The sequence below is a fragment of the Sphaeramia orbicularis genome, chromosome 13, assembly GCF_902148855.1.
Source record: "Sphaeramia orbicularis chromosome 13, fSphaOr1.1, whole genome shotgun sequence".
Classification (NCBI taxonomy): Eukaryota; Metazoa; Chordata; class Actinopteri; order Kurtiformes; family Apogonidae; genus Sphaeramia; species Sphaeramia orbicularis.
This window is the reverse complement of record NC_043969.1, coordinates 49,774,284-49,789,171: the sequence shown is the minus strand read 5'-3', so window position 1 is coordinate 49,789,171 and position 14,888 is coordinate 49,774,284. Positions and strand designations below refer to the sequence as shown.

General features: G+C 40.3%; 1 protein-coding gene across 1 annotated transcript; it reads left to right on the top strand.

The window, feature by feature from the left end:
- Positions 1-8,405: 8,405 nt before the first annotated feature.
- On the top strand, positions 8,406-9,323 carry LOC115431768 (olfactory receptor 11A1-like). Its single transcript, XM_030152414.1, has one exon. It carries the CDS (start codon positions 8,406-8,408, stop codon positions 9,321-9,323), a length of 918 nt encoding a protein of 305 aa, XP_030008274.1.
- The last annotated feature ends 5,565 nt before the right edge of the window (positions 9,324-14,888 follow it).

The following is a 14,888-nucleotide window of genomic DNA, read 5'->3' as shown; positions in this document are numbered from 1 at the left end:
CCCTGTTCCTTTTCTGTTACTCTTTTATATTTATATAGCTATTCACACACACACACACACACACACACACACACACACACACACACACACACACACACACTCATTCATCCATATACACATACATATGTTTGTACATATACCCACAACATACAAGTACACATACACATATACAAATACTCATAGAATCTTTTACCAATACATTTCTTAGTTGTGCTGGTGAATTAATAAACAAATAATAACTAACTCAAAGAAAGAAATATATACATAAACAACAGTGAACATATGGTGACAGTTCATGACCCTCATCCTTATATCTGTGCATGTTCTCATAAGTCTTTTTGAATTGGCTTATGTTTGAACATTCCTTGTGCTCCTCCCTCAGTCTGTTCCAGACTTTAACACCACACACACAGATAGACTCTAACTTTTCCCAGTAGTGCACACCCTCTGAATTTTGAAATTAAATCTACCCCTTAAATTCTGACTCCCTTCCCTTTCAGTGAATCATTTCTGTATGTTTCCAGGTAGTGGGTTATATGTGACTGACTTTTTTTTTTTTTTTTTTTTTTTGCTTTTATCATTTGTGTTGTTTGTAGCTCTATGATGTCTGAGTTTTAGTCACTTTGACTGTAAAAATAATGCGTTTGTGTGATCTGTGTAACCTGCCTTGTGAATGACCCTTATTGCTTTCTTTCTTAGAATGATTAGTGGATCAGTGGTTCTACTGTTCCTCAGTGTAGTAGCAGCAGTTATTGTTGATGTAGTTGAAGAAGTTATTGTCCGGGTCTATATCCTGTCCCGTGTCCTGTAGATTGTGATCTGTATATTGAAGTGTGTGTAGCTCTAAACTGTCCTGAGTATGGATCCTCTGGGTAATATTGTTATTATCTGCAAAAATAGGTGGGTGATCTCCTTTGGCGTTTGTCATTATTGTCTGTAGTGTAAGTGTTTGTTATCCTAAGGTCCAGCTCATTTTTGTTGAAATTTGTCCAGCTCCTCCATACTCCTTACCAGCAGAACCTTGGCCTCCTCCAGTGATCCGCTCAGTTTAATGAAGACTTTGCGGTTGTTAGTTCAGGTATGCTGTATTTTTTTCTGCTTCTTTAGGAATCTGACATTTTTGGCAATGTCCGCGTTGTGCTTTGTCAGGTGCTCATTTATGGAAACATCGGTTCCCTTCAGCTTCCATCCTTCTTTCAGCAGTGCAATTATATGTTTTCTGTTAGCAAACCTTACGATGATGGCTGCTTTGTCACTGACATTTCTCCTTGTCAGTGGATGGCAAGTCCCGATGTTCTTGTCATCCAGCTCAATCCCCTTGGACCGCAAAAAAGCAACCATCTGTTGTTCCGTCGACACTTCCAGTTCTGCGGTCATCTCGCTTTCATCAGCTGTCACCACACGAGCATAGGATCAGGGTTTAACCCAAAGCCCAGTAATGATGACATCATTCATCCTGGTGTACTGCTCGAGATCCGCGGCCCGACTTTCCAGATACGCGAGCCGCTTATCTTTTTCCACATCTTGGATGCGGAGCACCTTAACCTCTTCCACCAGATTCAAAATACTTTTCTGCTGTAGCCTAACAGCAGAAACAACTTCTGCTACAAAGTCAAGCGCTTTCTTGATTTCCTCAGTTTCCTCAGAGGACATGGTCTTTCTCGGACCCATCCCGTCAACACTAAGGGATGGTCCAGCTGGTAACTCCTAAAACAGCCTGGAGACACGAGTTGTAGCTCAGACACAAACATATGTAGGCTGAAATTTGGACTGGACCGTCCTCACATTTGACTGTTTTCATGTTCTGATTAATTTAGGACAAGAACATCATGAAGTCCAGAATCAGAACACTTCATTCATTCCAGGGCAAAGAGTCGTGTTACACTTGCTCCTCGCAAACACAAGAAAACAAAGTAGGAAAGAAATGATCATCCATCTTCTGCTTATTCAGGCCCGGGTCGAGGGAGCATCAGGTTAAATAGGGCGGCCCAGACCACCTCAACTGGAAGGAAACCCATTTCCACCGTTTGTGTCCACGATCTTGTTCTTTTGGTCACTACCCACAGCTCGTGACTACAGGTGAGGGTAGGAACAAAGAACGACCGGTAAATGGAGAGCTTTTCCTTTTGGCTCAGCTCCTTCTTCACCACAGCAGACCAGGACAGCGTCAGCAGTGTGAAGTTGGTTCCAAACTGGGAAAAATGGAACCTGGAACCGGTTCTGAGTTCTGTTTAAGGGTGCTTTCACACAGCGTACCAGAGTCTGTACCGTACTCGGATACATTCACATCTTTCCTGCAGATGTTGTGTTCACATGTGCGTACCGTGGCCTGTGCCCGCGTACGAATGTGTGTTCCAGGGGTGAAACAGTAGGTGGCGGTGTGGAAGGAATTTTGTTGCTATCCAACAAATGCAGAAGTCAGAAGAAGACAAACCTTTACCTATCTGTTATCCTGTTTGGGGCAAAGTGAAGAAGAGCGACCTTTGTCGTCCCTGATATTATCACCCAGTGGTTCGATCAATAAGGTGAGCCTGAGCCGCACAGATCCGAGGTTTTTTCAGGAGACAACAGGAGCGCCGTCTATGCTGTTGTGGTGATTAACCCACTTCTGTTGTCGGAGTCATGATTAGGTCACTTCCGCTCTCACGGATTGCAATGACATGGTAACGTATCATACCAGAGTACGGGCAGTCCAGACCCAGGACTACCTTCTCAAATGGACTCGGGTACGGTACTGGAGCATGGAACATTTACAAGTTAAGCGGACTTTGGGGTCAAACATACTCAGATATGGACTCGAGTATGCTGTTTGAAAATGCCCTAAGTAACTCGGAACTGGGAGCTGATGGAAAGCCCGAGTTGCAGTTTAGGAACCAACCTCACACTGCCTACAACGTCTACATTACTGCTGACGCTGCCCCCATCCATCTGTCGATCTTGTGTTCCATCCTTCCTTCACTTGTGACCAAGACCCAGAGATACTTCAAGTCCTCCAGCTGTAAAAACAAAGAGGCCTGTTACATTCATAGACCTTATAGGGTTAAAGTCAGAATAAGTCCAAGGATGTCCACGATAAATCCAGTGTTGATCGTTGTATGTTTTCAGTCGTATAATGTTTTCTGTGAAGTCAGTGTGAGTGAAACTAACACAGATAATAGTTTGGTTTGAGTTTCAGGTTGTAGTTTCCTGTTACCATCTGAGGAGGCGTTTTCTGGTGGGAAACAAACGTCCATTTATAGTCACTGTTTAGTTTGTGATTGTTGTTTAATTATGAGCATGACTTCACCTCCCCAAACATCACAGCACTGGAAATGATGACAATTACATGAAGTCACATGACGTAACACTGTGAAATTACACATGAAACATGTATGAATCTACACATGACCGTATGAAACATGGCTCAGCAACCTTTACTGTCTGAAGCAGTTATTCTCAACTGGTGGGTCGCAGCCGAAAAGTGGGTCTCAAACTGGTTTTCAGTGGGTCCTGGGTCTTTGTTGGGTTAAAATAACGTTTATTATCCAATCCTTTATTTTTGATGGAGCTGAGCTCCGTCCATTCCCACTCCCCAACAGTAGGGGGCAGTAATGCACTGTAATGATAATTAACACCAGACATTAAACAGAATAAAAGAAGAACCAACAGGTTCTATTCATATCATGTTTAAACTCAGGTCTGACACCGACTCCATCAGATCTGCTTTGACCTCCACTGGACTAAAACCTCAGTGGGTTTAATTCTTCAATAAGTGACTGAATGAACTTTGAATTTTTAACTGAGTTCACATTTTAGTTTGGGTTCAAATGGACCGAATTTAGTGTTAAAGGCAATATTTCCATATTTATCGTCTCCACCTGCTGGTCAGTTTGGTTTATTATTAAACTGGTCTTCTGTGTTTTCATACTGTGATATTCTGGATTATCTCCGGTTCAAAACATAACATCTGTTTATTAAATACATTTGAGAAGTTTAATTTTTATCATTTGGGTTTGGTCTGGTCATTGAGGAGTGACAAGCCCGGATTAATCATATGGGCAACTGGGCAATTGCCCAGGGGCCCGCGACCTCTGAAGGGCCCTGAGTAGCTCGGGCATAACTAAAATATCTGGTTATCTTTTGCTTATAAATGAAACTGTCCGCAAAAAGTGTTCTTAAATAAATACTGGATACTTTGGAAATGGTTTCTTATTTATTTTTTGTGAAAATGGAGGACACTTCCCTCTCTTTCTAATGTAGTGGATCAATTTTAGATTATATTGATGCAAATGTGTTTTGTTTTCATATCATCATATGCAAGTGAGTGGCCTTGAAGAGAGGCTATAGTGGTGCACTTGTAGTTCTACGAGCATTTACACATTTGTACATCAAAATGCATTTGATGATAGTTAGATATTGAAGTATGGGGAAAATTTACATATATTCCTGGAATTTATTCTGTATTTTTCCAGATTATAGGGATCCTGGGGTTGGGATGATGGGGCCCTTGAATATTGTTGCCCAGGGTACAATGAAGTGTTAATCTGGCCCTGAGGAGTGATAATGGGTCCTGAAGCTGGACCAGTTCAGAACCACTGGTCTAAAGCATCTAAACTCTGACCTTTACTTATGGGACTACTAAAGGCTTATCTTATCTTATCTTTTCTTATCTTATCTTATCTTTTCTTATCTTATCTTATCTTTTCTTATCTTATCTTATCTTTTCTTATCTTACTATCTAAAGAGCCATTTTTGGACAGAAATGTAAAAGATATATTAGGGCTGCACGATTAATCGATTTTATTTTATTTATTTATTTTTTTTCTTCTTTCTCTTTTTTTTTTCCTTCTTCTTTTTTTTCTTTTTATGGGCTCAGCTGGCTGACAGGCAGCTGTCTGTACCGATTAGGCAGCAGCCAACACCAACTGTACTCCCAGTCATCATTGCCCATTTTTCTAACACCTGTATCCTCTTTTATTTGGACATTTTACCAGGGAGTATCTCACACTACTTTTTTTTTTTTTTTCCTACTTGTCTTGTCCAGCGTTCTAACAGCAGAATGGAAGTCTGGTTCCTTTTGGTGCTGAACAAATTTGCTTTGCCAAGGGTAACTTCATAAAGTATATGAAGTGCCCTTTGATATTCTACTGTGTTTATTATGAGTTTTGTTGAACCACATTTCGATGCCGGACCTAACATGGGGGGTGGGGGTGGGGGGGTAGAAGAAGGGGAGAGAACAAGAGAGAAGAAGGTTAAGCTTAATTGATTTTAAATTGAAATCGGATTTTTTAATTAGGACGATTTTTAAAAAAGGGAAATCGTAAAATCGATTTTATCTCTCTCGTGCCTCCAGGCCGCGTGCTTGCAGGCTACCGTAGGCTCCTCCTCCAGGCTACCGTAGGCTCCTCCTCCTATCAGTGACAGCGGTCTGTCACAGAAGTCTGTGTAATGACCGGACTTTAAATGTGTTAATGAACCCACAGTACTTATTGCAATGTAAGCCGTGGTTTCACGCACGGATCCCGCAACTGAAATAGAACTGCATGCGGATCACTCATCTTCCGTTGTCCTGGATCCGTACCATACTGTCCTCTTCCGATCCGAGTCCGGGTCTCGGGGTCATCAGCCTCAGCAGAGGTGACACTGGTGTCACTTCTGTGGGCCAGATACCCCAAAAAGAAAGAAAAAACAAACAAACAAACAAACCAAAAATGTAATAATTAATTTAGTCCTCTTACTTGCTAAATTTTTCATTCACAAATGTAAGTTCTGTCACACAAAACCAAATATTATTTATTTTTTGGAAGATGTTGAACTTTATTCAAAGCTGTTCGATAAATCTGGAAACAAAAAGGCTATAAAAAACAGAAGTATTTGCTCTGATTTGGACATTGTATTATAGTGTATTCCCCCTGGCAAACTTCTGTTATTTTCTTGTTGTATACATTGTTTGTATACTCTAATTCATTCAATAAAAATTTAATTGAGAAAAAATAAACTTCTGTGGGTTCATCACATGATACCATCACAGATTTGAGGTCGGAGCAGTGCCTTGCATTGTGGGCTGCTCACAAAAATGACATGCTGACTTCTGTTGTCTTTTGTAGTTTTACCCAAAAATCGAAATTGAAATCAAAAATTGAGTTTTTAGAGGAAAAAAAATCAGGAATTTTTTTTTTTTTTTCCAAAATCGTGCAGCCCTACTACATATATATATAAATCAGTCTGGAACCAAAAAATCATTACTCAGTTTGATCTTAAAGTGGTGACTGTGAGAAGCTCTTTGGCTTTAGTTCTTAAAGAATATGTCATAATTAAATCAAAGTTTCTCTGTGTGTAAAGAACGACAGAGATGACAGAACTACACTAAAGACAACGGTGTCATTTGTCATTATTGTCTGGTATGTGAAAGCTTTAATGGAGTAAACAGATGAATACCTTCAGGGTCATTAAATCAGCAGTAGGATGCATTTGTTCATCTGTGCACTTCAGGTTCTTCCCCTTATTCTCTTTGCTTTACACTGATGCACTCACTCTGTCGTGGGAGATTAAAGTGAATACCTGCGGTTGTGTAGATGTGTGGCTGCTGTTATTCCTGCTGTTGTTTATGATATTTTGTTAATGTTTTTTTTTTTTCATTTAATATGTTTTATTTGCTCTTATTTTTGTTCTTTCTTTCTGTTTTCTTCTGCTCACTTTTACTCAGTTCTTGTTGTAGTTCTTGTTATTATTCTAATTATCACCATGGTTGTTATTGTTACTATTCCTGATATTTTCTCTTGAGGGTCTTTGCCACCCCCCAACCCATTCGCTCTCTCCTTCTCTCCTCCCCCTTTCTTCTCCTTCTCCTGTTCCTTCCTGTCGGGTTCAGCATCAAAGTGTTGTTCAATGAGACCCAAAACTAACACAGTGGAATATCAAGGGGAGCCTCCCATACTTTATGGAGTTTCCTTTGGCAAATTACAGACTACCATTCTGCTGTTATGATGCAGGACAAGACAAGTTAAAATAAATAAATACAGAAAAATAAAATAAAAATGAAATCAACATTTACTATAGATATACATACTGTTAATATTGTGTCTGTTCATATTTTCTGTCTATTTTATTCTACTTTAGTTCTATTTTTGTTTTACTTTTTGTACAATTTTATATTGTATTTTCTTATTTCATGTTGTATATTTGTTACGTATTGTTTTTTTAATCACATTGATGCACTGACTGGAGGAGTATTCCTAATTTCACTGCACACACAATTACAATAAAGGCCTTTCTGATTCTATTCTGAATCCTACTACTACTACTGTTTTTGTATCAGTTTGGAGTAAAGTCTACAGTTTTATAACGGCATAACATCAGAATGACTTAATGGTTGCAGCAATAATAGCAACATTGTAAACAAAAAAAAAAAAAACGGTTTTCATTTCCGTATGTTTTTTAACAAAGCTACATGGAGCCACTTTAACCCATAAATACCCAGAGCTACTTTTGTGGAATTATCAGCAAGATGGAGGTAAACACAGCAACAAAGTGCAGCGGTGTGACAAAAGAAACACACAAATGTAAATATTTTCTTCAAAAACAACTTAATCATTTGATCGTCCGTTTAATGCCGTTTCAATGTGTTATAGATCGCATTTCTGCGGTTTACTGTTGGTAGCAGCTACAAGATGACCAAAGCTCATGGGACAGACACGGTTACAGCTGCTGACGGCATGGGGAGTTCTGTCGCAAACAAAGATGTAACATCTGTTCATAGTGGCATCGATGACTGCTGATGACGTAACAGGTCTCAAAGGGTTGTCCCATTTCGTAGGGGAATGTTTCAACCCCTACCCTTTGAAACTAGTGCCAAGTGTAGGAGCCAAGGGGTGAATTGGGATTGGGCCTTCATGTCGTCCAAGGCCATGATTCAACCCTCAGCCTGAGGAAGAGTCAGAAGGACTGGTGGTTCCACTCAGACCTCTGAGGGGTTCTACCAGACCCAGATCCATTCTGACCCAGATCCGTCCTTCATCTGTCCATGTAGGGACATTTGTCTCATTCTCTCTGTGATCATCAGTCAAAACACCGTCCTTCATGGCGTCCCACTAGACTAACCCATCCCAACAGGAAGTCCACCAGGAGGAACCATGTTGTGTTTGTCCAGCGGTCCAATCAGAACTCGGTCAGTCAGTGACATCATTCAGTACTGAGGTCCGACTGCTGCAGATGGAAGTTTTAAAAGTAGTCGAATGAGAGTTTGAGCTCAGTTTGCAGGGACTGACAGTGGGAGTCACACATGGGACTGAACTGTTTAGTATCTATGAACACCAGCATTTGACTGACTTTAAACAGGCTCAGGTAAACACTGGCACAGATTTACTGGTGTTCATGAAACTGAAGAAGGTTTATGTGTTTGACGCTCGGATCCATTTTCCTTTATCATGAAAAACTATTCACAGGTTTCATATTTTAACCTCACTGCCTACTTCGACACTGGGACTTTGAAATACATGTATTTTATTCTAGTTCTGTCGTTATATCTTTCAGTCATTGCTGCTAATGTTCTTCTGATTGTGCTTATCTGTGTGAACAGGAGCTTACATGAACCCATGTACCTGTTTCTGTGCAGTCTGTTTGTGAATGAACTCTATGGTAGTACTGGGCTGTTTCCACTCCTTCTGTTTCAGATCCTTAAAGACATTCACACTATTTCTGCTTCATTTTGTTTCCTGCAGATTTATAATATACACACTTATGCATGTGTAGAATTTATCATTTTAGCCGTCATGTCATATGACCGATACCTGGCCATCTGTTATCCTTTACAATATAATCAACGTATGACGTCTCATAAGGTTTTCCTCCTTATAGTTCTGTCGTGGTTATGCTCATTTATTCTGGTTGTCATTTTAATTTTATTATCTGCTCCTTTACAGCGATGTGGAAACATTATTCATAAAGTCTACTGTGATAATTACTCTATAGTTAAACTGGCCTGTTCTGACACCACAGTCAATAACATCTATGGACTCATCATAACTGTCATTGCCATCTTTGGTCCTTTCATTTTCATCCTCTACACCTACATGAGGATCCTTAAAGTGTGTTTTTCTGGATCTAAACAGACCAGACATAAAGCTGTCAGTACCTGCACACCCCACCTGGCTTCAGTCATTAACTATTGCTTCGGTGCTTTTTTTGAAGTCATCCAGAGCAGGTTTAATATGAACAATGTGCACAATACATTAAAAATATTTTTATCCATATATTGGCTCACATGTCAGCCACTATTTAACCCTTTAATGTACGGACTGAACATGTCTAAGATCCGTATAATATGTAAAAATCTCCTCCGTTGAGAGTTAAATACAGAATATGACATTTGCCAGTGTGTGTACTGTATACCAGAAATGTGGACTCCAGTCACATGACTCAGACTCGAGTCATTAATTCAATGATTTTAGACTTGATTTGACAAAACATAAAAAGACTTTCAACCCGACTTGGACTTGAACACCAATGATTTGTGACTGCACTCAGACTTCAGCCTTACAACTTGAAAAGACCTGATACATTACTCAAAACTTCAAGATTAAAAAGTGTGTCATAAACATAGTGTATAATAGGGTGATCCAAAGAAAATCTTTTAAAGGTTCTCTGGATTAGAACCCTGCATTTGGTTCCATATTTGGCCAAATTACTTCGGTCCAAATTTTATGCAAATTAATTCATATTTAGAGGTTGCACAAGACACGTGCAGATTGCTCTATGTACTATAACATAACTAGCCAAATGAATAAGGCGTATCAGAATAATTTGTAATTTTACTCTCAAAATCAAACTGCAACTCGTATAAAAATGTTACTTAGAAAGTCCAGCAACCGCTGTTGCTTTATTGAAATTACAAAAAATGTTCCTGTGTTCTTTGACAACTTGTTGCCAGTACTGTTTGTGATCTGCATTTTTTTTTCGGCTACAGTTGAAATCTTGAATAAGCTCCGCCCCTCTTTCAGCAACATCATTGACAACTTTTTTGGAATGCACAATTTTAGCAGCCTTCTGAAAGTCTGCATCATCAGCCCAGTCTACTGGAGCAATTCTGAAGAATGTTTGTGGCAGATCCAAAGTTTCAAACAAACGCATGGTGCTGGTGGGGACAAAAGCCCTGATCTGCTTCCCTTCAGAATCTGATGGACTAAGGACATCCCAACGCTTTACTGGAACCCAAAGAACCTTCATTTTCCATCATGTTGTCAACCATCAGCTGCTTCTGCTCTGGTGTCACACTGGAGTCACAGAATGCCAGGACAACCAGTTCTTCACTCCAGTACCACAGATGTCAGCGGCCTTACTTCATATATATTGCTAGATGAATCACTTAAACCTTGGTTTTGATGGTACTGCTGTTTCTCTTACAGGTCAGCTCGGCTATGCTGAAAATGAACAATTAGGCAATTTCCAGGAAACTTCCAGCAACTTGTGCAACCTCTAAAACATCTCCTTTTTCTTCCAAATTTTTTCCTAAATCATCTTTTGAATGCCAAAACCTAATGCAGGGTTCGAATTGAGGTTATCTGAAACTTTACTTTTTACCATGATTGTTGGACCACCCTAGTGTCTAATCAAGATATTTCATACCTCCCTCACTGAGCAACACCATCCACCTCTCTCTCTCGCTGCAGGGTGGGAATCAAAAACCGGTCCCGACTCAGAACCGGTTCCAAGTGATCAATTCTATCGGAATCTTACAGCTCAAGCATTATCAAAATCTGTTTAATGATTCTCTCATTTCCCAACACAACATTTTCTGGTTGTTCCTATGTCACGTTGCGGTACGCATGGACCCGGTCCGAGCGCACCACGGACCACGACGCTGCGTAGGAAAACCAGAAAACAGGACCTCCAGAGTCATGTGACCCTATGCCACTGTTGTGATTGGTCTGTCACTCACTAGGAGTGAACCACTGACCCGTCTGGATCAGATCAGCCTAACATGTTCTAAAATCCTCATTCTTTCAGAATATTTACATTTGTTCATTAAACAGTTCAGAAAAATATGATTGTGTTTCACTTTCTGTTTGTGTGTGTATAATGGTGTATGTGTGTGACACTGTGAATGATTTGATATGAAAATGGTCAAACTCCACTGTAACCTGTTGCCTCTGTCACCCGATCATGCCGTTTCACTCTGTTCAACCTAAGAAAGATCAGGCCATACCTAACCCAAAAGGCCACCCAGTTCCTGGTGCAGACTATGGTTATCTCCCGTCTTGACTACTGCAATGCTCTTCTAACGGGCCTCCCAGCTTGTGTTGTCCAACCACTACAGATGGTCCAGAATGCAGCAGCGCGTCTGGTCTTCAATCAGCCTAAAAGGGCACATGTCACCCCCTTACTCATTGAGTTACACTGGCTACCCATAGCTGCCCGCATCAAATTCAAATCTTTATTCCTAGCCTACAAAATTCTCAGTGGGTCTGCTCCTACAGGGCTCGTGACTGCGACTGAATTACGGTCGCATGCGCCTGAGAATTTCGGTAGTGCGACTGTTTTTGAGATTACGATCGCACGGTGCGCCAATAAAAAAATGAGCGAAAATTAATACGTGCGCCTAGAATAATGGCTGCAGAAGTAACTCGTCAGCTGAAAATAAACAAGCTCCACGCCCCGCTGACTGAAGCGGAAAATCTAGTCCCCGCCCCCTCGCGTGCGCATCTCTGCGGATGGTCCAACACTGCATGACTTCGATGCACTGCCAGCGGTCAGGAAGTACCTACACTCTGGCACCAGGTCAAGGAGGCCTGACTTCAGGCGTGGTGTAGACCACAGTGACTAAGGGCCTTTAGGCCATGAAATAAAAAAGTTGGTTGTTGCAAATAATGGTGTGATTCGTCTTTCTTCTCCAAGAACCTACTAAAGTATATACCACACATTGACAATTGTTTTGCACCTGTGTCAATGTAAGCTTTTTCTTTCATACTCTATTCAAATACTTTATTCTAGGTTGTTAACATTGCTTAAATACATATAGGAATATTACTTGGTATGGCCAAGAGTTTTGCTTGTTCTCCAAATTTTTTATATAATAGTGGTGCGCCTAGATTTTAGCCTGTGCTCCTAACTTTTTAGGGTTAGGAGCACAGTGCTCCTAGGTCAAAAAGTTAATTTTGAGCCCTGTCCTACCTACCTAGGTGCACTGATAAAAGCTTATGTCGCCCCACGACCACTCCGCTCGTCTGGGGAACGTAGTCTGGTGGTCCCCAGACCTTGCACAAGACAATCCAGGCTCTTTTCAGGGGTCGTTCCACGTTGGTGGAACGCCCTACCAAGTGCTACAAGAACAGAGTCATCCCAGCCTATCTTCAAGAAGCTCCTGAAGACCCAGCTCTTCCGAGAGCACCTCCTATCCTAACACTTTCAAACATTCCATTTTAAATATTCTAATAGGGTTTGTCCCAGGATTATCACAGATTCTTCCAGGATTATCTCTGGACCTGCTGCGGTGGTCCTGCCTCTTCCCTGCCCTCATCATCACCACTCACTTATCCTCAACTGCCTCCATGTGTCTCCCCCTACTCCCCCCTTCTCCCCCAGTCTCTATCTCTATCGCTCTCTCTTTTTCTCTTTCTTTACCCTCACTCTTTAACCCCAACTGGTCAAGGCAGACTGGTCAAGGCAGACAGCCATCCTCCAGGAGTCTTGGTCTGCTCGAGGTTTCTGCTCTTAAAGGGAAGTTTTTCCTCGCCACTGTCACGAGTCACTAGTGTTTGCTCCTGGAGGATTCTGTTGGGTTTCTGTAAATTAGCTTAGAGTCTGGTTTTGACCAACTCTATATATAAAGTGTCATGAGATAACTTTTTTTGAGATCTGGCATTATATAAATAAAATTTGATTGATTGAGTGATTTAATTGGTTTTCCCCTGTAAGTCGCTTTGGAAAAAAGCGTCTGCCAAATGCATAAACATAAACATAAACCTGACCAACGACTTTTTTTCCCACTCAAAAAAACACTCCAGAATCAATAGGAGAATTGATTGATTTAATGTGGTAAAAAAAAAAAAAAAAAAACAGAAGTCATTTATTCTTGTCCAATGTATACCCTCTATATGAAATATAGAGGGTATACATTATATACAAAAATATTCTCACATTTTTTTAATCTTTACATCAAACAGAACTTTTCACCATTGTCACCTGAAGTCAGTTTCATTTACACAATCCTGAATTCTACATCACAAATTTGTCCCTGATGGTTTTAGTTTGATCAAACTAAACGGTATCAGAATACAAAGCAGGTTCAAGACGTGTGCTTTACTCTGTGAGAATGTGGAGGTGACGGTTCAGGCCTCATATCCACCAACCTCCAATACGAAAACCCGGTCCGGTCCAAAACGACAGATCAGATGACAAATACTTCTGATGCTGTTCAGGTTAATGCCTCCAGTTCTGACCTTTGACCCAAAACTAACTGGTTCACACAGTTGTTTCCCAGGAACCAAAGAATATCAAGTTTTTTATTAGACTTGAAGTGTGACCGTTGTTAGTGATGGAACTGATCCAGACTAGAACAGAGTCTGTTCTTCTGGTTCTTTTACTGTTATTAAGCTGAATTAACTTCTTATGTCTCTATATTTGGTTGTATACTGCACATATGAGCTTATCTGTGGGTTCTGCAGGGATATTGGACATGACACAGCATCGTGGTTTAACACCAGGTTCATCTTAACTCATAAAGACCCAAACATTCACTGTCGACCCAAACCATCTACTGATCTAAACTGTTTAATACCTGTTGATCCACTAATCCTATCAATACATGGAAATAATGGGTGTAAAATACAGTTCTTCATCTTTTCACGGTCATCAGATATGACCCATTTGGACGTTCAGAGGCTCCGTAGTTACCATGGAAACACTGTCATCTTCTACAACAGTTAATCACCAGTAAAACCCATGGAGTTGGAGCTCCCTCAGGTTTCTCTTTTCCCACTGGGTTTTTGGAGTTTTTCTTTACCCAGAGGGAGGGTCTAAGGACGGGGGATGCCTGGGACATTCATCCATTTCCTTCATCTACTGTTTATTGACTGTTTGTTTTCATATCCAACTAATTCTGTAAAGCCTTGTTAGGCAGCCCTGTTGTGATGTAGAGCTCTACAAATAAAATTGAATTGAAGTGAATTGAATCAATGAAAGTGGAGGGACACACTGGGTTTATGTTCAGTTAATGATATATTTTGCTGAGTAAGTCCATTTTTCTTCAGTTTTCCTCTGTTTTGATCAAATAATCTTTGAATTTACACCGGGATTCAATGAACATCTACATGATCAGTGAATTAAATTTTGGAAAATACATGATTTACGCTGAAAAATGCAAAATGCAGAGGACAATATATAATAAATGGTGATAAATCGCTTTAGAAATGTTAGATTTAGAGAAAAAAAATCATTTGGAGGTGGACACAAAAGTAGCTGTGGGTCTTTAAGAGTTAAATCTTCAGTTGAATATATCCATAGAAGTAATGCAACAGATGGGAATTAAAAACACCTTTGCTATAGTTTAGCGCAGGTTTTTAAGATGGGTTTATGGTCACAGCTTCAGAACTTGTGTACTATGTCACATATTTTATGTATTTTACAGTTTCCTTTTTAATGTTGTCTCTTAATGTCAGTTTCTTTACGGTATTTATTGTGATTAGACGCTGTATCAATGTTTGTGTTCATTGTGATGTTCTGGATACAGTATTTAATTTTTGTAAACATAGCTGTAATTCATCACTACTGTTCAAACCAGATGTTACTGTGATGACAATAAAGGATGCCTGGAGTGTAAGTGAGTGGGTCGTCTAATGTGGGGTGTAAATGGTCCAATCACTTGATGCCAAATGGTCTGTGGACATGGAAAATCACCTGGTGGAAGTTAGTAT

Bases quoted from the DNA above. Each gene is read 5' to 3' on its own strand.
- LOC115431768 (XM_030152414.1), top strand. From the start codon at position 8,406: ATGAAAAACTATTCACAGGTTTCATATTTTAACCTCACTGCCTACTTC.